Here is a 14,401-nt window from a genome sequence, read left to right as displayed (position 1 = left end):
TATCAAGAGATTACATAACCTGGTAGGGTAAAATGAGAACAAATCTAGAACCTAAAGACCTATAGAATTGAGTGAGATAAAAACGAGGAAGGCAGGAGAAATAAATACTGGGTTGGTTGTAACCACATTGTGCTCTAGTAGAAAGGGTGAGGTAAGGTAGTCATTTGTTCAGGTTGACTCCACAGTACATGGTGTTACACTTACTTGAATCATCAGTTTCCTCATCTGTAAAATGAGAGTGATAATACTTGCCTCATAGAGAAGTTGTTATGGTTAAATAGATCCATAGTGTATGAGACGCTTGGTATATAGTCGGTTCTCAAAAGATGCTAGCTCTGGCTCCCTTCCTCATTCATCCCTGCATACATTCTGCTTCAGGTGCACTATCAAAATGGCTGTAAGTGATGAAATAGAACTGAAATTTTTTTAAGATAAAAATCCATTTACATCTTTTTTTAAAACTTTTTTTTCTTCTTCTACAGGTCATCCTCATAGAATTTTTACCAAAGACACCGATTTTTCGACCAGATTAGCATTTACTTTATTTATAGAGACTTTCCAAGTATGTTGTCTTTCCAATGGTGCCTTGCTTGGTGCTCTCCTGGTGGTGACATAACATTGGTTCTACAGAATCGTGTGGTGTTTTTTTCTGTTTTTGTTTTTTTAAATAACCGCATGTTCTAAGTGTGCATTTTTGTCAAACTTTGCAAGTTATTTCATACAGATGTTTAATACTTAAGTTATTGTGCTCTTTTCTGTTATGTATTCTGATTTTCAAGGATTACTTTTTTGTATTATCGAAAAAATACATTTGAACTTAGCATAAAAAGTGGCCAGCCTTTTTTATTTTTCACCAAGGTACACACAGTCCTTTATTTATTAATTCCATAATATAGAAGAACACTTTTGTAAGGCTCTACTTATCTATTCTAGCAAGCACACTCTTTGTATTATTTTTCTTCCTTTTAAAATTTAAAATAGTTATTTTAAAACAATAAGTTTTCTTTAATAGCTTTTTGAACCTAACACATCCCTTCCCATACAATTCCTAATGCTCTGTTTACAGCAGAAATATCCCTAACATTATGAAAACCTATCAAAAAAAATTTGAAAGTATTTCTGTCTTCAGAGGTAATAAGGCAGGATTAAATTATTTTTATTAGAATAGACAAATAATGAATGGTATGCATGCACCTAATGGTTACTAGAGCTCAGGATCACAAAATACGGTAGCATTACAATCTGTGTATATTTTTGATCAAGATGATAATAATGGCCTTACTTGCGTTATTTTTTATTGTTTATCAAATCTTATATAGAAAAGTATGGAAATACTCCTTTAAAAAATTTCTAAGGAAAATATTTCTCCCAATCTAACATAATTGTAAAATGGCTATGTTTCTGAAAAGTTTTTGAAAGAAAGCAAAAGTTCTAGAACTAAAAGTAAACTGGTGTTTAATATCCCATTGATACTTAGAACAGATTATTACTAAGAAATGGAGGACATATTTAGTACTGTTTTAATCCACTTGTCCAGTTATGTATACTTTTTTGATCGAGAATGTGACATATAAGTTCAGATTAGTTTGTTTCTTTTAACTATACACATACATATTTTTTTTTTCTTTCCTTTTGGTTGTACATATCTCCATGTGTTTTAAAACTTTCTAAATTTCTGAGTGGCCTATGTGTAAATTTCTGTTTTTATAGACCTGGCATTATACAAGTTTTAATGTGTGTCAAAAACTTGTTCCATACAGCTGTGGTATCTAGCAATAATGTGAATAACTTTTGAAATTATATAAACTATGCTTACTAATTTGTATTAAGAATTGGTACCACTATACAATATCTTTTCTCCTTGTATTAAATCTTTTAAATACCAGTTTCATTAATTTATATACCTGTATTTTTTAAAAGTATTTCTCTGTACTTCTCCAAAGTACTGTAATTCTATATAAATTTGAACAGTTGGATTCTAATATCTTATATCCTATATCTTATATTGGACATTAGGAACTATCTTAAAAACTAGGGTGGTTTGGTTTTTTTTTTTTTTTTTACTTGAGAATTAATTGCTTCCATTGCCCTCCAAAACACTTCGCAACTTGAATTTATGAACCACTTTTCCTACGAAGAGCTCAAAGTACAAATAATTCCAGTACTTCTCGCTTTATTGACCTTGTGTCCAGGGTGTGTCCTACCACTTTCAAGTAGTGGAACTGAAAGGTAATGCTATTCAAAAACTAGTATTCCTATATGGTTTCAGTGTGAAAGATTATTGTCTGGAGAAGGCCAACTGCCTCTGGATTCTGAAAGAGCAGAAAAATATAACTGTAGACTCTGCAACACAGTGTCCTAAATTCTGTAAATTTGTAGGGTACCATATTGATCAGCTTTATAGGAACAACTGTATCTATTTAGGTATAATTTTTTTCTCCTATTATTAGTCTTCTGGAAATTTCAATTTAAAAATCATTCCCCAAAGAATATTGTAGCAGTAAGATAATTTTTGTAGTTGTTAGTATTTAGGTATAGGAATCCTTTTAAAGCTTTTTTGATTTTGAGAGGTATGTCAGTTGCTCTAAGGGCCCCTAGAAATGTACACTCTGACATTTCTAATGTATATGTAGAAAAGAACCAGGAATGCCTAATATGTCGCATTGCCATTAGCCAGCTACGCCTTGAGCCGTTAGATTTCCATGTTTGGTCTTTTCTTTGTGGCCCCTAGTTAAGCCCTCTGGCTTATCTTTTCTTGATTCATGAATCTAAGTTCCCATGTTACTGGAAATTAGAAATGTCAGAGATGCCTATGTTGTATGAACATTAGTCAAAGGAAGTATTTAAAATGATAATTGTTCTTCAGTTCCTGTTTTCTGACTTAAAGTTTGTGAGATATGAAGCGTAAGTAGTTTTAAAACTGGCCAAAGAAAGGTATTATTGGCAGAAAATCTAGTATAGATTTTTACAGAGTACGTATAGAATTATATGTGTAGGATTTACATAGGCTAAGTGAATAACTTAATGAACTTTGTTTATATATTACTGGCGTTTTACAGGTAGTCCATCATTCTTGTGGAGAAACATTTATTTGCAAAGCTTATTTATTTTAACACATGACTATTTTATATCTGGCTTAAAATATGTACTCTAGAATCTAAAGACTATAAGTAAAACTCAAGTGACACATTTAGTTTCTAAGGCAGATACTGGCCCTGCTCACAAGAGGTTCACCTTACTCATATAAAAATGGTCATAGATGCTTTATTAAGACTCTTTAATTAAAGGCTAGGTTCCATTAATTTGAAATATAAACATGTAATTTTGGCTGAAACTCAAAACGTTCAAACTTTTAATAGTAAGCAATGATTTTCTTTTCTTACTAGAGAAACTACTTTTATAGTTGAACAATTTTAAATCAGGAAGAACTACAACTTTCTCCATGGTTTTCGGTTTTATTTGTAGACAACTTCTGATTGCTTCTTTATATTAGTAGACACAGGCAAACTGTATAAAACTTTGACAACATTCCAAATCAATCTTGGGTTATAAAAGAATGATATTAATAGTAACCTGTACAGCTGGACCCACAGTTGCATGCATTCAAACTACAATAGTCTTATGTAACATTATGTACGTAGACTGTTTTAACTTTTATGGTATTCTGCTTTGCATTTATAACCTTTAGCTGCATGCCTGATTTTCACTGTAAATATTTGCTTTGGTTTAAGTATTGGTCAGTAGTACTAAATCAGAAGTACAATCTGTTTAAAACTGTCTTTGACTGAATTCCAACATCTAGTCCTGGACCCTCTTGTCTTCTCTATCCTACTGAAGCAGTTTGGGTCCTTTTGCTGCCCTCTTGATGTCCAGTCTTCATCCAGACAGGGACATAGTTCACATTGCCTTTTGTCTTCCTTCCCCAGAGCTCACAGTACAAATGGTAATTCTTTTGCATTCTTAGCTGGGTGTCTAGAAGGCCAATTAAAGTGAGTTAGTCACATTAAGTGATTAATGGGTGACACTCTCAATTCTGTTAAGGTGGTACTTGCATTTTAAAAGTTTCTTAACTTAAATTTCCCACTGATGCAGTGGTACAATTGATATTTTCCTTTTCAACAGACCTTATCAGTCCAGACGTTGCAGGGAGAGGATAATAGGACGGTTGCATGTGGAGCTTCTCAAACCACCATTTCTGAAGAAAGCTGATTTATATCTAGTCTTATGGCAGAAGGAATAGGCTTAAGGCCAATCCTAAACCAAACTACTAATTATCCCATAATAGTTGTGTTAAATATACTTTTAGATATAATTGCCAACTTTCTTATTTTTAGGAACATACCTTTTATATTAAGTTGAAATGTGAACATACCTTTTATATTAAGTTGAAACTTGAGTTATCATCTTGTTCTGTACTTTTACAGAGCCTTTTTAGATAGTAATATAAGAGAAGCCTAAATATTGTTTATGTTTGTTAGTAGTCATAATTCTGTGTACTAGGGAGCAGTATTCCCCTTCCTGCCATCATTGTGAATTGAAACAACAGAGGTTGTTTGTAGCCTTAATAGACAATACTGAAGATAGAAATTTAGAATGCTAATCCTGATTTTGAAGTTATTTCTGATGTTCTGCAAAATTTTCAAATTACTTGGCTTCTTTGCATTTATCTTTTTCCACAAAAGGAAGATACTATGACTACCTCATATTTAAAAAAAATTTTTTTTTGCTATTATTTACTAAGGTCTATATAAGAATAGAAGTGAATGAGTAGCTTTTTGACTTATTTACATAGTCAGCAGAAACCTGAGTTACTATCAAATTTTGCATTTAAAATTAGAGAGTACTTCCTATATTTATAGTAATGATTTGCATGTTTAAAAATCACATAGACATTAAATACTTGAGAAATAATCTTCCTAATAAGACCTTTTCAGATATAATTACAGATACCTAAGCAAAATCATGCCCGCTCCTTAAATAGCATTTCCTCTACTTCATAAACATGGTGCTGAATTGGAGAGTTGGCTGCTTTTGCTTTTTTCTCTTTATGAAAGAGAGTATATTGCTTTCTCAGCTCTTTATCTCAGAAATATTTTAATAAATTAACCATACTAGGCATTCTTAATTTTGGCAGATAAGCCAGAATTTTATGTATTTATTTTTAAAGAGCATCAACCAGCCTTTAAGAGAAGACAAGTAATGGATCAATGTTTTGGCTACTGTATTGGACCATAAGACATTCTCAAACTGCAGATTTCCTCTCCTGTTCTCTCTCCTGCTGGTTTGTAATTTAGTATAACTGGTTCCAGTTCTTGACATAAATACTATACGGATTTAAAATGTTCTAGAAGGATTGATTCTACTCCTTCAAGAAACCTTTTGCACTAATAAAAGACCAACTCCTTTCTCTCCTAGTAGCAGCTTATTTAGTTAGGTAATTACAATAATCTCCTTGCATTGCCATGAAGTCTTCACAAATAGGAGTTTGTTTTAACTGAAGTTATCAAAGCTCTTTTAAAGTCTCTTATTTCTTTTTACATTTGTTGGAGCTAATGAATGACATTTTGTCCTCTCAGAGGAGCTAAGTATTATGAAGCTGGCAGTGGAAGCAAGGTAGACATTGGAAAGCAGTATGCTGAAATCTACCGTGTGAGAGAAATAACTACATTGTTATCCTATGCTTTGATTTACAAGGGGCAAAATTATGCAATTGCACACAGCTTTATGCTTCCTTTTATACTTTATGTATGACAATGGAACTTATTTTTTTTAAAGAAAGAAAAAATATTGTTCTAGATAGTCTTCCTCTGCTATCATGTCCTTTGAGAAGATAATGGGAGGCTACTTTGAATAAAGTATTCTTTTATTTATCTTTTATAATGTAAGTGTGACAATTTTTAAAAAACACTAAAGGATTTTTGGAATTTATTCCTATATCCTTAATAAGCATGGAATAATTTTCAAATAAAATAATCAGAAACTTACGATGGGTGAGTAATTAATTATGTAGACCCAAGATAAGGTCCCTATTTGCTTTCAGGTAATTCTGGTTACATTCAGGTAAGTCTAGTAACATTTTAAAAAATGAAAATAACTTTGATAAAATATACAGTTGAATTTTAAAGGTATATGTTATATTTTTTACATTATTAAGAAATTAACACCATTGTCAAACATCTCATACAAGACTTTTTGTTGTTAGATAAAAATTTGTTGGCCTTCATAATTGTGAAGAAATATGTAGATGGGTAGTTTGGTTTTTGGTTCCATGTTGGTTGCAGTATATTTAGTCTTACAAAATCAAGTCTTAAAAAAAAATGAATCAAAAAGAATCAAATGTTAATTGACAGGGTTTTCCTAGTAAACAAATGGATTTCTAATTTGAAGTAGGGGACTTTTTTTTACTTTTTCTCTGCTTGCTTGCTTTGGCTAGTTGAGTTTTTGTTGTTAAGTGAGTTGGTTGTAATGCATGATTCTGTGCTTGAAACTAAAATGTGGGCTAATTTACAGCATTTGGTCTTTAAAGACTATACTATATTAAATAAGATTTTAAGCCAATTTTAGGTGAAGTTGGAAAAGGGAGCCTAGTACTTAAGTAGAGATTAAATTACTTTAAAAGAAATTGGCCAAACTAATGATGTCTGTCAAAATGACCTTATGAATGAATACATACACAAATACTTCCGTAGATATGACCTGTACAAATATCTGCAGATAAAATAATTGACATTATGAATATGAGGCTAGGAACCATGCATAATAAAGAAATTTTGTATTTATGTATTCATAAGTTGTACATAATTAGAAAAAATAGAAAAAACATACAACTTACATATTGTCTTTTTTTTTTTTCATATTGTCTTTTTTTCACCAAAGATCTTAAGTTGTCCCTAAATTTTAAAAGCCAATACAGCTTTTAAAATAGGGTTCTTAGTTATCTGAGAACCCTATTTTTAGGTTTAGCACTGGTTTTTAAGCTTTCAGGGGGTGGCAGAAAGAATTCTAATCACTACTGTAAATACACATCATATATTTGGCAGTATTTAGAGTTTATCTGTTGTATTGTTTCAAATAACTACTTGTCGAACACACTTTTACTTTTTCATTTTACTTGATTGACCCAGATTCTAGTGCAAATCTTTAAGAAGTAGTTCCACGTATATGGGGAAAAATACGTGTATGTGCACACACACGTGCGCACATACTTCATTCTAAGCTAAACTGTACCTCAGTTTATGGTTGGCAATAAAGATGCCTTCACCCCCATCACCTGGTTTGCTTTAGTTAAAATACAAAAGGACAATTCTCTTTGAACCATTTAAAAACTAAGGGAAATTTTGTGTTTGTGGACTATTTGTCTCCTCGAATCATCTCAGTGTTGTAGTTTTAAAAGAATTGATTCCTTATTTTCAGGATTCCTGTTCTTTCATTCACTTCTTATTTTCATTCTGACAAAATATGAGAGTTCTCAGAAGTGTATTCAGTTTCCTTTTTCACAAATGGAGACCCAGGCAAAAATGCCATTACCGCTGGCAGGCTTTACTATCTTAGAACCCAGCACAGAAAGCCTAAAAAGATAGCCCAACCTTTTGTACCTACAGTCTTAGATATTGTTAGATAGCCATTCAATTTTCTTTGCATTGTGTGTGAGATGAATATTTCTTGAGACTTTTTTGTTTGCTTTACTAAAGAAATCAAGGAAGAAAAAAAAAACCTCAAAAAACAAAACAAACAAAAAACACCCTGTAACTCATGTGAAGCATGCAGGGTGTTGTAATTTCAGTTTGCAAAGTGGTGTGATACAATGTTGCTGAGCCAAAAGCACACGATAGATTTAATGTAGCCAATTGTGTACTTTTGAAAAAAAGAGTAACTGTTCCCTGTGAGTTAATTTTGGATTTTTTCAAAATCTCTCTTTTAGGCTTTGTGCTGGATTCTTCCAGACAAATGCGTATTCCATGTGGGCCACTGTTCTGCTAAATGCTCTCAGTTCTCCTTTTGCAATCAAGATTATGTTGCTAAGGAGATTTTGCTTTTATTGGTGCCATTGATTTGTGTTAATACGTTTTGAATACCTCTCCGTATTCTTCCGTAGACAAGGCCAAAAGAAAAACTTCCCCGAGTTTCCCAATTTACATTACAAATGGAGCGGTGGTGTAATGAAGCCGATATAAAGTGGGCAGTTGAAAGGGAACTAAAGAAGGGCACTCAAGTGAGAAATGAAGAAATGTGCCGAGTGTAGTCTGTGGGCTGCCTTCGGTCCAGCTGCAGGAACTGGCTCTGGCCAGAGGTAGAGTGAGTGAGCACCTCCCTCTGCAGAGACCACCCACTTTTTGGAGCCCAGGCTGCATACCACAGATTACCTCATTGACCAACACAGGGCCCTTAAAAATGAGAAACTCTTGTCTCGAGTGGCAAAGAGATGGTTCTCTCTCTCACCCCCAGATCTCTTTTTTGAACTCTTCTTCGTGCATGAGTGAGGCTAGACTTTTATACCTTATGACCTTAGTTGTCCTTTAAAGGAAGCCCTCTGGATGAACCAGTTCTTTGGGTTGTGCGGATTAGCATATTCAAATATTGTTGTTGGTATGTCAGTCACTGGATGAGAAGGTTGTTAACTAGATTGTTAAATTGAAGGTTTTGGTTCTGTGCTCCTTGTTTGGTATCCTATTCTAGACTTCAAAGGCTCTCTTCACTTACGTAAAACTCAAACATTCTGAGTGGGAGTAGAAGGCAAGGAGTCCCATCTTGCACCAGTGAAATGATTTGCTTGGGTTGCGGTACCTTGAAGGTGCTAAGGGATACCTTTGTGGCACAGCCCTACTTACGCTTTCAGTGGTGTACATTGTTCAGGCAGTCTCCTATTAATGCCCATGGCTTAGCTTTGTTTTGTTTTTTAACCAGCACAAATACTGCACTGATATAACTTGAAAAATTTTTAGACGTTCTAAATTAGAACTGTCAAAAAGAATGTAGAAACCATGAAGAATATTGCTACACAAGTCTGAGCAAATTTAAAATTGATCACAAAGGAAGTATCTCAAGTGTTAAAAGGACAAGCTTGCATTATTTGGAGACAAGAAATGACTGTTTCTGTCAAAACAATTAATTAATTACATCAGTAAAAACTCTAATAGTTCTTTAATGTTGAATGATCTGGGCAAGAAGCATAAATTTGCAAAGGCATTCTGCTACCAGTGGAAAATATGAAATTTATAAAGAACATTTGAAAAGGAAATCCTTAATTCCTCTGTTTATAGTACCTTTTCATTAGATGGTTTTCCCAGAAGATGCGTGTCAACTGCTGTGCTTCATAGATAAAATCCCAACTTGCAGACTAAATCTGGTAAGAATTTTTGTCTTCTATCTCCAAATCGTGGTATACCCATATTTCTGGGTATGGCTTTTTTTTCCTTCCTGTAATATTTTTAAAGCTTTTAATATGAATTACCTATAGCTTAAAGACTAAAGTTGAAAAGTATAGGGATGAATTTATATCTTCAGCCTGGCATATGTGACTGTATTTGTCAGTGGTTTCTGTATTAATTCTACCATTCTTCCATGCTATAACCTGAAATTGAGAATTTGTAAGAATGAGGAGAATAACTAGGAATTAATTATTAATTAATAGGTGAAAGGTAGTGAGACGTGAGAAACATAGTATTTTTGTATTCTATATTGAGAGCTCAACCTCCCCCCTCCCCACCCCCATGTTGGTATTAATCCATTGAAAGTGACTTTTACATTACTTTAAACTTTAGAATTCCTGTGCTTGGACAACCTGACCTTAAGAGGTAGGCAAACCTGTTTTGTTCATGTAGGCAAAACACAAGCAGTGTAGTTTTACTTTGAGCATCCAACATGTACCAGAAACTTTTGTGAAATTATTTTCCAAATATAGGTAACATTTATCAGAGGAATTCTAAGATTTATAGACTTCTGATAAATCCAACTCTTCTTAGTTAGTCTTCTGTATGTAATATACGACAACCTGCTGGAAGGTTATTTTATAAAAGAATGCAAGTGTAAGAAATCAATCCCTCTGCCTTGATTGACTAGTATTTCTTTTGTTTATTTAGGGCAAAGATGAGGTAGGTTATTTGTAAATGCATGGCAGGCTTGTAAATACTATCAAAACTACCAACAATGAGGCTGAAAAAAAGAGCTTTGAAGAAAGGATGTGTGTAGAAAAACACTAACTTCTCTTCCAGGTCTGTCAGTAGTGGCTCTTGCTCTTACATCCATTGATTAAAAATGTGGTATTTCCGAGCTGAAGAAACACCAAAGGTGTCCTATGGGGAATATGCATTAGAATCAACTGGGGAGTGTGTCTGTTTTTTCAACTATACATGACTATATCCCCACCCCCATTAGAAGTGGGAGGAGAGGAAAGTATTTTGTATTTTGAAATTCCCTCCCCATTCTAACCTTATAATGACCTAGGAAGTATGTCACTTGTCTACGATCCTAGATGGTTAGCAACAGCACCAGGACTAAAACCAGACATAGGAACTCTAGTTTACAAATGTGGGGTCATTCCTGCAATAAGTGCTATAAATAGTCTTCTTTGCAAATTCAGTGATTAAAAAAATCCTAGGAGTAATCGTTTTGAAATCCAGAAAGCATTATCAAAACTGATTCTGTGTAACTACAAGAGTATCTCCTGAAGCAAATTGTTGGACCAAAAAATTCCCCCAATCTTTAATCTCCAGAAGTGAGGAGATTTTAGCTCTATCTACTGCCCAACCTGAGAACTGTGACTTAGACATTTAATTATTTATTGCTGGTCCGTGTGAAAACATTCAGAATGGCTGGCAGCCTACCAGGCCCTGAGTTAAACATTCTACGGCCTGACTAGACTGCTGGGTAGCCAACTTCACATCAAATTAAACACATTCTCTTCATGATGAATAGCTTGGAACCCAAAAACTTGATTTCGTTACAAAAAAATGCAAGGGGTGTGTTGTTTTGTAAATTAAAATTATTTTATGTTTTACTGCCACCATTCTGATTGTGATTGTCAAGTGTATTTTCTTTGGTGGTGGTGAGATGGAAGAGAAATGGACAATGAGGGACTTTTGGTACTAATAAAATCAAAAAAGGACTCCAACAAGGTTGGACACAATGTAGCCTAGAGATGAACATTCATGAATTTTGTATTGAAAAAATTTACATGTCATTAACATTTTAAATTACAAAGGCAGGTCTACAAATACTGATTTGTATGTGTGTGTTCTCATTGCATTTTCCAAGCAAACAGTGAATAATGTAATGCTAACTTAACTATATCCTGTTTCCTTACCATTAATTTCCCTTTTTATTTTAAAGTGTGAGCTCACTGTAATGTGTAGCAACATTAATTTCAGTGAACCCTACTTTACATTTTCTATAGATCTATGCACATAAACCCCGTGTAATGTTCCCTTAGGTAACAAATGCTTGAGGATAATGAAGTGTAGTCTGAGCATCATTGCTCAGCTATGTAGTAAGCCAATTTTCCATAGACTTGCCACTCTAGTTCTGCATCCACATGGATGGAAATCAACAGTCTTGATAATGAGTGACAATATAGAAATGGAATGTTTGACAGTTAATATTCACTAGAGATTAGAATTATTCAACTTCGGTTTGTCATTCCTGTAAACATATTCTACTTTGGGAAGTTCTGTGAAGTTACAAGGAATTTGAAAGGGTTGTGGAGGAAATAGTGGCTGGCTAGCGTAATGAATTGCAATGTTGGAACTAAGAACTCTGCTCGGGGAGCCGGCTGTCCAGCAGGCTGCCAGTTGAGAATAATTGACAAGCAGGTGCCTGAGAAATGACAGGAAAGGCCCTACTTTTAGTTATCGGCGTCAGTAATGATGACATTATGACTCTAGGCTGTGATTGAAGAAGAAAATCGTGTATCATACGAATTTGAAATGTGTTAACTATTCAGCTGCAGGAAGTTACAACATCTAAAGCTGTTTTTCTTGACTGGAAGCCCTTTAACCAGGATCTCCCATTGCAGAACTTGTTCTTGTATAGTTTGCAAATTCAGCAGCTATTAAAAAAATCAGTTTTAGATATATTTTTGATAAAACTATGAGCCTCAAAAAATCACAGAATTTTTAATACTTTTATGGATGTGCTTTTCCTTTGAACGCTTGGAGCACTCTCAGAAACTTACATAGTTTGGAGTTCTCTCTTTTTTTAAAATTTTTATTGGAGTTCAGTATACAACATATAGTATAACACCCAGTGCTCACATCCCGTCAAGTGCCCTCCTCAGTGCCCGTCACCCAGTTCCCCTGTCCCCCCTCCCCCCTCCCTTTCCACCACCCCTTGTTCGTTTCCTTCACTGATATTTTCACTCATTTACTCTCCTTTCCTCTTTATTCCCTTTCACTATTTTTTATATTCCCCAAATGAATGAGACCATATAATGTTTGTCCTTCTCGGATTGACTTATTTCACTCAGCATAATACCCTCCAGTTCCATCCACATCGAAGCAAATGGTGGGTATTTGTCGTTTCTAATGGCTGAGGAATACGCCATTGTATACATAGACCACAGCTTCTCTATCCATCATCTGTCGATGGACACCGAGGCTCCTTCCACAGTTTGGCTATTGTGGCCATTGCTGCTAGAAACACCGGGGTGCAGGAGTCCCGGCGTTTCATTGCATCTGTATCTTTGGGGTAAATCCCCAGCAGTGCAATTGCTGGGTCGTAGGGCAGGTCTATTTTTAACTCTTTGAGGAACCTCCACACAGTTTTCCAGAGTGGCTGCACCAGTTCACATTCCCACCAACAGTGCAAGAGGGCTCCCCTTTCTCCACATCTTCTCCAACATTCGTTGTTTCCTGCCTTGTTAATTTGCCCCATTCTCACTGGTGTGAGGTGGGATCTCATTGTGGTTTTGATTTGTATTTCCCTGATGGCAAGGGATGCGGAGCATTTCCTCATGTGCTTGTTGGCCATGTATGTGTCTTCCTCTGTGAGATTTCTGTTCATGTCTTTTGCCCATTTCATGATTGGATTGTTTGTTTCTTTGCTGTTGAGTTTCATAAGTTCTTTATAGATCCTGGATACTAGCCCTTTATCTGATAGGTCATTTGCAAATATCTTCTTCCACTCTGTAGGTTGTCTTTTAGTTTTGTTGGCTGTTTCTTTTGCTGTGCAGAAACTTTCTATCTTGATTAAGTCCCAATAATTCATTTTTGCTTTTGTTTCCCTTGCCTTCATAGATGTATCTTGCAAGAAGTTGCTGTAGCCAAATTCAAAAAGGGTGTTGCCTGTGTTCTCCTCTAGGATTTTGATGGATTTTTGTCTCACATTTAGATCTTTCATCCATTTTGAGTGTATCTTTGTGTCTGGTGTAAGAGAATGGTCTAGTTTCATTCTTCTGCATATGGCTGTCCTATTTTCCCGGCACCATTTATGGAAGAGACTATCCTTTTTCCAGTGGTTAGTCTTTCCTGCTTTGTCGAACATTAGTTGACCATAGAGTTGAGGGGCAATTTCTGAATTCTCTATTCTGTTCCATTTTCTTCAGAGTTGGAACAAATCATCTTAAGATTTGTGTGGAATCAGAAAAGACCCCAAATAGCTAGGAGAATATTAAAAAGGAAAACCAGAGCTGGGGGCATCACAATGCCAGATTTCAGATTGCACTACAAAACTGTGATCATCAAGACAGTGTGGTACTGGAGTTCTCTTCTTGAAGAAGCAGCCATCAGTGAAGATACAGCCTTTTGATGTAAGATTACTGAACTCTGACAGTTGTCTTTCTTAACACTTCTTCCAGCAGTATGGAGCCCCTGTCACTGTGCTTCAAATGTGTTATAATTGAATGCCACATTTTCAGACACAAAGGAGAAAACATGAAGAATCTTGGTCATCTTTGTGGTTCCTCCATTAACTACTCCGATTTACTTATCAAGATTGCATTCGTGGAATGAATTTGTATTAAAATCACAAATGAAATTCATTAAATCATTCAAAATTACCTGGAGGATGTTTTATTTAAACAGGAAGATGAAGTACGGGGCTAGCAATGTTGAAACCTACAGATAACTTAAATAGTATATTAAAATTTGTCCTAAGTATACTTTTGAGTGATGTCTAAAATCAATTGGAGAAATATTGAAATAGTTTTAAAACAGAAAGAATAGGGACGCCTGGGGACTCAGCGGTTGAGCACCTGGCCCTGGCTCAGGGCGTGATCCGAGGTATCAGGATCAAGTCCCACATCGGGCTCCCTGCCTGGAGCCTGCTTCTCCCTCTGCCTATGTCTCTGCCTTTCTCTCTGTGTGTCTTTCATGAATAAATAAAATCTTTATTAAAAAAATAATAAAACAATAACATGAAAAATGATTTTTGTTTCTAAATAATTCAAAGCGCTGACCAGAGATCCTAA

General features: G+C 34.9%; 1 protein-coding gene across 2 annotated transcripts in view; it reads left to right on the top strand.

The window, feature by feature from the left end:
* The window catches only part of CHIC2 (cysteine rich hydrophobic domain 2), a 60,540-nt gene extending 46,550 nt beyond the window's left edge, over positions 1 to 13,990 (top strand). Inside the window, exons 6-8 of one of the 2 annotated variants that reach the window (XM_049092963.1) lie at positions 483 to 9,346; positions 9,762 to 9,794; positions 13,538 to 13,990. In XM_049092963.1, the coding sequence (XP_048948920.1) occupies positions 483 to 533 (51 nt within the window). In that variant the 3' untranslated portion in view covers positions 534 to 9,346; positions 9,762 to 9,794; positions 13,538 to 13,990. The remainder of the gene's footprint in view (positions 1 to 482; positions 9,347 to 9,761; positions 9,795 to 13,537) is intronic. The other variant, XM_025435745.3, reaches the window with a different exon arrangement.
* The last annotated feature ends 411 nt before the right edge of the window (positions 13,991 to 14,401 follow it).

The sequence above is a fragment of the Canis lupus genome, chromosome 13, assembly GCF_003254725.2.
Source record: "Canis lupus dingo isolate Sandy chromosome 13, ASM325472v2, whole genome shotgun sequence".
Classification (NCBI taxonomy): Eukaryota; Metazoa; Chordata; class Mammalia; order Carnivora; family Canidae; genus Canis; species Canis lupus.
This window is presented reverse-complemented; position numbering and strand designations above follow the sequence as displayed.